Source organism: Typopeltis vanoorti, chromosome 22 (genome assembly GCF_054136105.1).
Source record: "Typopeltis vanoorti isolate ZY-2024b chromosome 22, IOZ_Tvanoo_1.0, whole genome shotgun sequence".
NCBI lineage: Eukaryota > Metazoa > Arthropoda > Arachnida > Uropygi > Thelyphonidae > Typopeltis > Typopeltis vanoorti.
The window spans coordinates 30,682,476-30,695,788 of NC_143570.1; the positions used below are offsets into that span (position 1 = coordinate 30,682,476).

The 13,313-nt window shown below is 35.7% G+C and overlaps 1 protein-coding gene across 1 annotated transcript in view; it reads right to left on the reverse strand.

Moving 5' to 3' along the window:
- LOC150094272 (coiled-coil domain-containing protein 174) overlaps positions 1 to 13,313 on the reverse strand; it is a 108,880-nt gene that overhangs the window by 94,286 nt on the left and 1,281 nt on the right. Inside the window, exon 2 of the mRNA XM_090412101.1 lies at positions 8,764 to 8,865. Within this exon, the coding sequence (XP_090268227.1) occupies positions 8,764 to 8,865 (102 nt within the window). The remainder of the gene's footprint in view (positions 1 to 8,763; positions 8,866 to 13,313) is intronic.

Below are 13,313 nucleotides of genomic sequence, written 5' to 3' on the forward strand. Positions count from 1 at the left end.
CAAACCGAAAGTGTCCCGTATTTTTTTTTCAAAAATATATGAACCCTAGTCTTAAGGGAGATTATATTGAAAAATAAAAAAAAATTGAAATTACAAATTCGTTTTTTCATTGTTAGTCTGAGAACTTTTCAGATCACCCTCATATATCATCAATAAAATACAAAATGAATGAACTAAAATTTCAGTAGGCATTGGCACTTTTTTTTTTTGGAGGACAATATGAGTTACAAAATGAAGACACAGTGACTGTATTGCTGTTCATATTACAATTTGATGGAATGAAGGCAGTACCAGGAATTAATTAAATGGTTTAATGACTCCAGTACTTCATCAATGAATCTCTGTTACAGTGATATCATTGGGATGTAACTTAACAATGGTAACATGTACACAAAACAATGACAACAAAAGGGAAACAGATCAGAAAGAGCTAAATGGAAAGATGTGCAACCTCTATAGATATCCCTAGCTGAATAGGATGTTGAAGAATCAGTTTCTCATATGTTACAGTTTCACTCAACTGTAACATATCTATGCTTTTTAAACTCAGTCTAAAAAGCATAGTAATCTTAAAAAAATCGTCATGCTGATCATCATGATCTACTATTACTGACAGAATAGTAGAGCATGATAGTAGATCCACTGGTGTAACCACAACCGTCTCTGCCTCAACTTTCCAAACTAAACTCTATATGCTTCCTTATGCCACAAGAATGGAACCTGCATTTGTGAATGACCTCAACACTGATCTACACTCTCCCACTCCAACCATTCAACCTTCCATATTATTTGTCTCTGCAGCTTAATTTGCTGCAGTTCTAACAGTGAAGCACCATCTTCAATAGGAACACAAGCATTCAGTTATTAAGAGATACTGAGGTATATTTTCTGTTAGCAATGTACACACTATTGAATGTCAGATAATCTTCTACACTTTCCCATCAAATATCACCTCTCTCTCCTTGGTACCTTAGGTCATAAACATCAGTTTTATTTTCTTCAAAACATCAATGACTCAAGCCACACTAAATCTCATGTCCTTGAGCATTACAATGGCATGACTGCATTTGCTCCTACTTTATAGGACTGATTACCATTTTGGTTCTTCTGATCCATATATCTACTCAAACTAAATAATTAAAATAATTCTTACTAGAATGAAAGTCATTTTCCCATGTCAGACTGCTATCTCAACCTTGGCTTTCCAACATGTGTGACAAGGTAGTAAAAAAAAAGATCAGCTAATGCCTTTTATTCCATTATAGGAATTAGGTGAGGCCATTTTAGCCCTATCTCATTTTTGGAGACTGAGTGGACTACTCAATCTCCACTGACAGCCAATCAGAAGCAGCTGGCCCAAGATTATCACTAATTATAGGTGGCATCCACCAAAGAGATGACTGACAAGTGTCACCATTTTGTGATCCCTAATCCTAACACAATAAGTTATTGTTTGTAATAGTGTGGATTCTATGGTTAATTTTCTTATGCTTACAGGACAAAAACCCCACTTGCCTGTACCAGAGATTGACTAACTCTTAAACCAGTTGAGGAAAGACTTCGAAAAAGTTCCTCTTGGTGCCGACTAGAATTGTGCCTAGGCCTTTGAGTGGCCTAGCACTGAGGAAGCAAATATCACTTCCACTGAGCCACACAGGCCTATATAAATACACACTCATGTTCATAAGAACTGCATTTTTATTGTTTTATCATTAGATATTTCATTGTGTAAAAACTCTATGTAGCTTGGAAATACAATAGCGCTTTACATCAATTTTTACATAGGTCAGATCCCAAGAGAACTGTAAATAACCTTGTCTGTTTCTATGTTTTTTATGCTAGATATTTTTGCAAGTAACCCTATGAGAATTAATTGTATTTACTCTAACTAAAGTTTCTAGAATGTCAAAAATAAAGGCAATACTTTGCCATTGGAACCTTGTTTAACAGCTATGTATAAAGAGCACAAGAAACTTGTTTACTATTAAGTGTATGTAAAAGTTGTTTACTTTGTATAATAGCTATGTATAAAGACCACAAGAAAGTTGTTTTCGATAAAGTATCTGTAAGAGGTGGTTGCAGGCTCTGAGCATAAACATCTTTGGAGTTTGTATCAAAGAGATCTGCTAGTTTCAGAAAAGTTTCCGCTGTTCGAAAAAACAAGGAAAAAGGTGCATGGATGAGAAGAAAGAATGGGCCGGCCTTATCAAAAGGATCAAGGAGAAATGCTGATTTTCTTCAGGGTTTATAACCCTTAGTGCAAGGTCCTGTTATCGCAAAATAAAAGGGGATGAGCCGAACATTGAGAGGAGAGGCAAGACCACAGTTACAGAGGAGAGGCATCAGAAGTTGGCAAAAGAGGCCCCAGTTACTAAAGAGGGAGGCAGTTGGAACCACAAGAGAGGACAGTCAGAACCAGAGCGGAGGTGAGCTGCAGACCATAGGCAGAGTCCGAACCAGAGGCAGTCGTTAGAAGTTACGGCGAACGAGCCAAGAGTGTCGGATGTCCTTTTTGCCGTGGGAAGTCAACAGGAGTCAAAGGCCACAGAACGATCTTCAAGCCTGTATGCTGAAACTTCTTGCCTGAGCTTTTTGAATACCAGAAAAATTGCAGTCCAAGGCCCGACAGTAATCCGACAAACCCCCTTGAAGCAAGACTCTCCAGATGAAAGCCAAGGCCTGAGGAAAGAAAAGGGCATAGAAACTTTAATGCAGAACCTTTCGAAGAATGTGACAAAGAGCCTCTGTAAGTTCAATCTTTAATGTACATTCTTTTTGTAATCTAGGAGATATGTCATAGATGGACTGATAAGAAATAGAAATAAGAAATAGCTAATCTCTAGAGTCCTCTGATTTATTGTTAACTGGCATATAAATTGTAAGATAACGTGCCATAGCTAGCTAATCTCTTTATGAGTAATTTAGTCTCTGCAATTTGATTTTGTTTAACAGAGAAATAATAGTGTAATTATATTGTATAGTCATTTAGTATTGAAAAGGGAAAGTTTGTTTCTTTAAGATAAAAGTCTAAAGGATAGGTAGAGAGAGTAACCTGCCTATCACTTATTTAATGTACTTTGTTATTATTGTAATTAAATCTGTTTTATTTATATGCAAATAGAGTGCCGCCTAATTTTTTTATTTTACAACTACACTGGTCCTAAAAAAATCTGACTTGTGAGAGGGAAACAACTAAGGTAATAAAAGTGCAGTTTAAGTACTTAAGAACCACGATTGTTTATATAAACTTTATTGAAGGAACTCGCGCTAATAAAAGAAGGGGGGGGGAGGGGAAGAGAGAGAGATCTACTAGACGTATTACTAAATCTTCTGCCAATATAAATAATACTGGTGGCGCGCAGTCTTACAAATAAATTTTCCAGTGTTCATAGGCATATGACTAGTAAATACAGAAGGTGGATAAACATAGTATGCAGTAGAATAAGTGAGAAACGTTACGAGAGAAAAAGCACACACTGTTAATTAGAATAAAGATAGAGTAAAGATATCATATTACAATATAACCAAATAAACAATATAAACAGTCAGACGGCTACAACTGTATAGTATGAACTATGAATTTCTCTTTTTTGTTGTTTTAAACTTTAAGTTACCTTTTACCCCTGAAGACGTAAGTCAAACGCCTTACGAAACTTGTCGGGTTTTATTTCTTTATTGTGCTTTTAGCTTAATAAAAAAAACAAAAAGCAAAAAGTGGACCAATTACCAGAATATGCCTATGAACTTCTAAACCACAGAAACCCCCCCACTTACAATTCATAAAACAAAATTCTCTGGTCTGCTTCTCTAACTTCCATTCTCTCTCTCTTTTCTTGTTTTTTTCCATCACCTCCATAACGAATTCTCTTCATGTCAACTGTCATTCACCCATTGTTCTCTTTGGCGAGCATGCACACTTGTTCCACTAAGCGGAAATCAAGAAGTTAGTAATGGCTGACATTGTTATTGAAAAAAGAATGTCTTTACAATTGACAGATAATCACAACAATTGTGATATCTGTCTTAAAAATTGTTAATTACGATAAAGAACCATTAAAATTATTACAGTTATTAGAATCCATAACGAATTCTCTTCATGTCAACTGTCATTCACCCATTGTTCTCTTTGGTGAGCATGCACACTTGTTCCACTAAGCGGAAATCAAGAAGTTAGTAATGGCTGACATTGTTATTGAAAAAAGAATGTCTTTACAATTGACAGATAATCACAACAATTGTGATATCTGTCTTAAAAATTGTTAATTACGATAAAGAACCATTAAAATTATTACAGTTATTAGAATCTAGTAAGTACATAAATCTCAAATACTTCACATTTCATTTTAACATAGATATCAATATATCAGAGCACATTGCAAGTGCCAATTATACATGGTTACGAAACCAAAACTAATAAAATTCTAACATAGAGAAACAATTGTAAAAATAATTTTAAAATAGTTTCTTCTTGAAACTTCCTACCATTTAAATAACTGTTCAGTATGATTAGTTGACTATTTTGGTGATGATGATGATGATGATAATCATCGTTATATGGTTTTCAGAAGGATGAAGAGATGCTGGAAAGGGTCCAAAGGGGACTGACTAAGGTAATTTCTGACCTCTGGAATGTCGAGTATGAGGAAAGATTGAGATGTAATTTGCAGAGTCTGGTGGTGTACAAGTTGGTAAGGGGTTGTTATAGGATCAATGCTGGAAAAATTCTACATAAAATAGTGGGAGATAGGGGTAGAACTAGAGGTCATCCCTGGAAACTGTATAAAGAGGGTGTGAGTAGTGGAGTGAGAGGCAGGTTTTTTTCATGCAGAGTTGTAAATGATTGGAATGCCTTGCCTGAGAGTGTGGTGTCTGCAAGGAGTTTGAATGTGTTTAAGACACGGTATGACGAGCTGTGTGTGTGTGTGTGTGTGTGTGTGTGTGTGTGTGATAAAAGGACCTCCTAGATGAGTCTTTGACTCCTTGAGGTCTTGGGGTGATAATAATAATAATGCGAGAAATATCACACATATGCTTACATAATTTGTAAAAATGATGTTATGTATTTATTAAAACACATTGACCCTGTTTTCGGCTGGTGTATTGTAAACATATATATATTTTTTTTTTGCCTAAGTTCTGACAATAAATAATCTAACTGAAACCAAACAAAGTATTTGAGAAATTTTAAATACTAAATTTCAATTCATTCAGTGCAGAATTAATATCAGTTTGAATATTTTCCCTAAATTTTGCAATAAAAATGTGTCAACTGCAACCAAAACTAAAATTATTTGACACACACACACACAGAGAGAACGATTCTCAATACTGAATTTCCTTACATTCCAATCCATCCAGTATGGAACTATTAATATCAGTCAATTTACCAAATATTTCCCATAAAAATATGCCAAATAAAACTAAACTTGAAACAAACATTTTTTTTAATATTTTTTTATCCAAAACAATATTTTATTGAATTTCATTAAGTGAGAACAGTTATTGCAATATATAATTTTGTTATATTTTGTCTTTTTTGTACAAGTGTGTGTCCCTGCAACCAGAATGATTGGAAACGAAAGGTGAAATGAGATTTCACCTTTCATTATGAAATGAAATTTTCATAAGAACTTAGGCAATTCCCAATTCCAAAATGTCTGAAATCCTTAAAAAATGCATACTCAGTAAAATATTTACTGATACAATGTAAATGATAGATCACTTAATAATAAATTACATAAAAACAGAGGCAGAAGCTATTGGAAATTTTTTCACTTGGTTATACTATAAATTAAAGATACCAAGAAATGATATACTTGGCTTAATCCTTTATCCAAGTGTAAGCAAACAAAGTTTGCACCTGAAGTATTTTTAAGACTGGGCAACTTGTATAAGGAAGCTAAGCCTTCACATCACTCGTCTTAGTATCCCATAGAACATCTCCTTGCAGACATGTATAATGCAAAGTGCTTTGCATTATGGGATACTAAGACAAGTGATGTGAAGTCTTAGCTTTATTATACGAGTTGCCCCAGTCTTGAAAATACTTCGGGCGCAAATCTTATTTGCTTACACTTAGATAAAGGATTAAACCAAGTACAGCAATACCTCGAATATCGCAGTTTATAATTTGATACCAAAATTCTAATTATTGCGCTCCAAATTCGAATTATCGCAGCCGTGAGATGTAGCCCACTACATATGCAACTAGTTCAAGTCGCCACTCTCCAGGTATCGCTCTGTTGTAGTGCTTCGTTTTTATTCGACGGTGCCTACTCACCAGTAACTGTCTGCTTTTGCCTGAAGTACATGTGAATATTTATTTCTCTTCTTATTTACCCCTACAATGAATGCTAAAAGAAACAAGGATGATATCAAGTCTACAGCTATCAAGAAGAAATGTAGAGTGATCAGCTTAGAAGATAAGTTGCATATGATAAATAAGTATGAAGCAGGTATAACCAAAGCCAAAATTGTAAGAGGTACGGTCTAAATGAATCAACTGTTCCCTATATTTTAGAACACGCTGCAAACTATAAGCAACTAGGACAAAGTGCATCGACCTCGTTTGGGTCCCAAACTACGAGAAACAGAAGCCATCTTATGATTGAAATGGAAACGCTATTGTCAGTGTGGATAAAAGATTGTAACCAAAAGAGAATTCCTCTTAGTCAAACAACTATAAAAACAAAAGCATTGAATTTGTTTGAAACTTTAGAAAGAAAAAATGATTCGGCATCAGTAGTGGAAGAAACTTTCTCTGCAAATTCAGGGTGGTTTGATTGGTTCAAAAAGCAATCAAGCATTCATAGTGTTTGTGTACAAGGTGAAATTGCAAGTGTCGATGAAAAAGCAGCAGCTAGTTTTCCTGGTGAATTGCAACAGATCATTGAAGAAGGAAATTATACTGATGATCAGATATTTAATGCTGACGAAACAGGCTTATTATGGAAAAAAATGCTCAGAAAAACATTTTTAGCAAAAAATGAAAAAAAAAAACAGCTTGGCTACAAGGTTTCGAAGGAGCGTGTAACACTTTTACTATGTGGCAATGCTTCTGGAGATTACAAGATGAAGCCTCTATTTATCATTCACAAAATCCTCGCCCGCTTAGAAGTTTAGATAAAAATTTTCTCCCTGTTCATTGGAGATTCAATAGAAAACCTTGGATGACAAAAACTATTTTTGAGGATTAGTTTAAAAACTGTTTTTGTCCTGAAGCTGAAAGGTACTGCAAGTCATTAAATCTTGATTTTAAAATCTTGTTGATATTAGATAATGCACCTAGTCATCCAACAGCACTGAATGATTTGTGCGAAAATGTAAAAGTTATTTATTTACCACCTAATACCACTTCCATCATCCAGCCAATGGATTAAGGTGTAATCGCATCCCTTAAGGCATATTACCTATGAAGAACTTTTTCACAAGCAATAGAAAAGACTACAGGAGATGAAGCTATGACTTTGACAGAATTCTGGAAGGCATTCAATATCAAAAATTGCATTGAGAATCTGGCAACCTGAGAGCGGCGTGGCAAAAGATTATTCCTCATTGTGCAAATGATTTTAAAGGATTTCAAAATTAAGTAACCCGTGTTATCAATGACATAACTAAGCTTCGCTTCGATCGAGGACTAAAAGAAATTGAAAAAGGTGATGTTCAGGACCTGCTTCAGTCACACGATAAGGAGCTGGATGATGAAGACCTAATTAATTGCGAGAGAGAGAACGTGTTTATGATGCTCAAATCAATGATAATGACGAACAAATTGATGTGCCACCGAAGGAATTTACCCTCAAAGAAATGGACGAAATGTTTAGATTGCTGAAAATTTTAAAGAAAAAAAATCTTGAACAGCGATCCTAATCTCGAGCAATCAATGAAAGTTCGTCAGGGAATTGAAAATTCCATCTGTTGCTACCGAGTTTTATACGAAGAAAAAAGAATGGAATTTTTTCTTTCTTTTTTCTTCATATAAAACTCGGTTTTATACGAAGACAACTCTACACCAATTTTTATCCAAGAAAGAATAATTGCATGTACTGTATGTACTCCTTATATATAAATAAAGATTAAATAATCTTGTTTTTCTAAATGAACCTTCATTTTTTACTTAACACGTTTAACACATTTCTTTTTTTACTTCATATATAAAATTTAATTAATAGATTTGAAAAATCCTTGGTAATGATTACCCATTTTACACGCATTATTTATCCCGATTATCGCGGATTCGATTATTGCGGTATTTTTCGTGGCAACAATAATTGCAATAAGGTATTCCTGTTTATAATTTCTTTGTATTTTTAATTTATAGTATAACCAAGTGAAAATACTTCGGACAACCTTCCTCTAATCCAGAGTAATTTAATAATCAGGTGCGAGACCTTTTGGCAACTAGTATATGAAAATATCACTTCTGCATTACTTCAACCTTAGTATCACCTCTGGGTCTGGCTCCCACTGAAGAGACCTCAATAAAGGTCAAAACTGGCCTGGGTAGTGACCCTTCCCATAATACATAGCATTATACACTCTGCAAGGAGATGTGTTTTGCATTATGGAATACTAAGACAAGTGATGTCAAGTCTTAGCTTTCTTATACGAGTTACCCCAATCCTGAAAATACTTCAAGTTACACTTGGATAAAGGATGAAACCAAGTATATAATTTCTTGGTATCTTTAATTTAGAGGCTTCCTGCAAAATGCAACAAAGTGAGAAGGGGAAGGGGTGAGAGAAAATCTTAACATTTACTAACCTTTGGTTTTGAATGTTTCACAAATATTCCGGCTTCTTTCTGAAGTTTTGTTTGTTTAAAGGCCTCTTTCTTCCTGGATAATTCAGCTTTTAATCCAATAAGCTGAAAAAATATTCTTAATATCAATAATAAAACCAAAAATAGTCAAACTGGCATTAAAATTTTATATATTTTATGTGAAATGACCTAAGCATGAAAAAATATTATGCAAATTATTTCTGCTTCATTACTATTCAGAAATTCCATAATAATCAGATAATAAAGAAGGAACTTTTTTTTTTTTTTTTTTTTGTAAATGCCTGCAGATTTTCAATTTGGGATACTATATGTGTACTTCTCAAATTGCTTTTTTTTTTTTTTTGACAGTAAAATTCCCAAAGGTATAACTAACAGGATCAGAATTTTAGTGTGTGATATTCAGGTCAGAATTTCTGTTACACTTAAATTTTATTTAAAAAATTTATATTTGTTTCATCATCAACAGCAAGTATACAACTGAAAATAACTAAATTACACAATTACATGTGATGAAAGTAAGAACAATTCAATTATGAAAGTAAAGTAAGAGCCCGGTGTTAAATCAATCTATTATAAAGACATCTATGTAAAACAAATTAAGATTATTCTATACACTTCTGGATATGTATATCAGTGGTCTGTGTGTCCATTTTTTTTGGGGTAGGTGGATGGATATTTTCGCAAATAACATTACCATCTTTTAATGATGTCAGCAATAGTTAATCCTGGATGTTTTAAATGTGATGAAATTAAAATCAATGGTGACTTATATGATAGCTTAAGATATCACCTTACCTTATTTCCAGTACTTTATGCTATTACTAGAGTCATTTAGTGTGAACTGTTATGAACAGGTCAAAATACGCATTATCCATGGCAGAACAAACTGTTCTTAGCAAAGGCCTAAACTTTGCAATGTTCTAGAAAAGTACCAAAAGAACTTTTAACGAAAATTGAGCATGCAACATTTTTCTTAGCTCCACATGAGACTTCCCTTGTTTGTTTTAAACCGATTATCTTAAATTACAACTACTAGCCAACAATCGTACACCACTGGAGAGATATGTTCAAAAAAAGGCCATGAAATAATACCTAAATACTGATTTTACCAACAGATAGAGATAATGCTACAATAATGTAAAAATTTGATGCAACAAGAATAAATTTTGTATAATGAACGCATCGAGTTTTTTTACAGTTAGGCAGAACCCAAAACACCTGTAAATAGTCTTTTCTCTTAACATTTAGTATTGTATGTAACATGTGTACAGTCCAACGGGAATTTGAACAAAATCCCTTTGAATTGGGGTGAAAAGATTAGCAGCAGTATACCACATTGGTGGAACTGTACTCCAGGAGATTGATGAGGCCAGGGACTTGGGAGTGTCGGCAGATAGGGAGATGAAGTTTAGGGGACACATTGCAAAAGTGGCTAAATCAGCTCATCAAATCACTTGGTTGCTGAAAAATACTTTGACGAGCAGAGACAAGCAAGTTATTGTTCCTCTGTACCGAGCCTTGATAAGATCTCATCTTGACTACTGTGCCCAGATTTGGTCACCTAGGTTTCTTCTTGATGGAGAGAAGGTGGAGAGGATCCAGAGGCGAGTAACCAAGATGATAGCAGGTCTATGGAATGAACCTTATGAGAACAGGTTGAAGATTTGTGGGTTGCAGAAATTGGTTGATAGGCAGAAAAGGGGAGATATGATTGAGACATTCCAATTGCTGAAAGGTTTCTATAGGATTAATTCAGAGGATATTTTTGAGATCAGGACTGGTGGTGGGAGAACTAAGGGACATCTATGGAAGCTGGGCAAGAGTGTGGTGTTAGAGCTGGGTTCTTTACTTTTAGAGTCGTAAATGAGTGGAATAAGCTGCCAGAGTCTGTTGTGGGTATTATGACAGTGAATGAGATCAAGGCAAGGTATGATAGATACTGTGAGAACGTAAGATAGTTGTGTGGACATGATGTTTAGGGCCTCCCTCGATGAGTCTAAGGACTCCCTGGAGTTGCCCGTAATAATAGTAATAGTAATAATAGTAAAAGGAATATCTATACAGTTAGCCAGATGTCCTACAGAGAATGAGAACACAGATCATTATTACAGAAAATGATCCAGAGAAAGATGAGATTGGCAGGACAGGACAGAGGATACTAACAGTTTTAGACAGAAGGAAAAACTATGGGAAAAGGATCAAGAGGTAAAAAACGAAGGACATGGCTTGAAGATATAAGATCATGGACAGGTTCACATGTCTATGTAGAAACAGAAAGGAAAGCCACCAACAGAGAGAACTGGAAGGACATGGTGCTGCACCCTCTCACTGAGGAAGCTGCATGAAGAGAGATACAGTTAGCCACTTCCCAGGTAAGTACAGTATGATCGCTGTCAGCAATTGGAGGCAGAACCAACACGTGTCATATTGAAACCAATCTCCCTCTGACACTATAATCAGGTCTAATATCTTTGAGTTCCTTCTTTCCTTTCTGTTTCTACATAGACATGTGAACCTGTTATTCAGTTAGCATTTGGATAATTAAATTCACCTATGATGATTAATTGTTTATGAACAATCAGGTTTATTGGGTTATACATTTCATCATCACTAGCAGATAATCCACTAAGTCTGAAGAAGTAGACCACTATGTATTTGATCCTGTCAGACTACACCTCATACCATATAGTTTCAAACTGACTGCTACACGGAAAACTATTACTAATACTGGAGTCATAGTTATCTACCCTAACCAAACTCAAATCATATGATATCATTAGCATCACACCCCCTCCTCTTCTGTCTGTCCTTCCTAAAAATATGCTACCCTTTAACTCAACACCAGTCAATACATCTGCATCTAAGAGCCAGTTGTCACTAATGCCAATAATCTGCAGCCACAACATATTCACTCAATATAAGCCAGCAACTTTAGCCAGTAAAGGTCAGTCGATTGGTAGAGCCTCTGCTACTAATGGTTTGCAAAAAGTTAAGCAAGTTTGAGCGTGGTTAGTAGTTGGAAGGGGTGGTAATCGTTCGATGCTGTTGGCACACTCTCCTTCGACGAGTCTTTGGACTCCCTGGTGGTGCCACATAATAATAATTAAGCCCTTTATTCCCTATACTCCTGATAATTGTACAAATCTAATAAGTTACCTGTATACTTTATTATATACTCTCTTCTTCGGTCTGCTTGACCTAGTTGGACAACTTTCATCTTCCTAACTAGTGCTTCATATACAAACATATAAATATGTATAAACGTAATTATCCAGGTGGTGATATTGCAGGAACCAGAGAGCCAAAGGCTTATACAAGAACTCAGCTACATGATATGGAAGTGCACTGTATTACAGAACTTTAATGTAAATACAGCTGTGGGATTGGATGGTATAACAGCTCAAGTTTTACATGAAGCAGCAAGGGAATTGTCAGTGCCCTTGACCAATCAGCATATCAGGAGTCGTCAAAGATTGGAGAAGTTGGTCAAGAGCAAAATACAGGAATATAGATGGAAATGGGATACTGTATTGGGGGGGGGGGGCAGCATAGTTATGTAGAGGCTTAAGTGCTGTGAGGACATCATGTTGGAGGCTTAATGGATTTTTTACAACACTCAAAAAAGAATTAAAATAGAATTTAATACTTCCTATATTTCGTCCTAGTCACTAGGACATCTATGGCGATTACAAAAACAATTAATGTAACATGCACACACAAATCTTACAATACTAAGCCCAACCACGTGGGTGACACTAAAGTCCTATCTAGGTGGAGCGCCCTCTAAGGGCAGTAGTAGGTGGCCTGGAATGTAAGGTGGGACCTCTGGTGATGAGTGTTTCCGAAATCTTCGGAAGCTTAATGCAACCGGATTTATTAAGATTTGGTTGGTTTCTGAGAGCTGCTGCTGCTTCTAAGAAAAGTCTCTCTTTCTTAAATTTGCTGTGGTGGAGCATGGTGGTTTTCTTCCATGATACTCTGTGGGTGGTGTCCAAAACATGGTCAGCCAAGCCTGAATAGCCATAGTTGTGTTTACAGATGTAAGACTTGTGTTCCTCCAGGTGGATGGATGCTGATCTGCCTGTCTGTCCAAAGTACACCAGCTTACAGGAACAGGGTACTTTGTAAACGAGAGAGGAGGGAGCCGATCTTTCGTAGAACGGATAAGGGTAGCAAGTTTGCGGTAGGGCTTATATGCTGTGTGTAGTATATACTTTTTTAGTATCTTGGCTATTTTTTCAGATGTGCCACGGATGTAGGGTATGATGATGGCATTTTTAAAATCTTGTTGACGAGAAGGACGGGGAATGGGGGAGGAACTGATTATTTTTTTGATACTGTGTTCGCTGTAGCCATTGGAGAAGAAAGTGTTGTGTATGTGGTTAAGCTCAGTAGTAAGGGCAGTTCCACTGGAACAAAGATTGTGGGCTCTTTTGGTAAGAGTTTTGATGATGCCATATTGTTGTGAGGGGTGGTGGTGGGAGAGTTTGTGAATGTATCTGCCTGTGTGTGTGTGTGGGTTTTCTGTATAC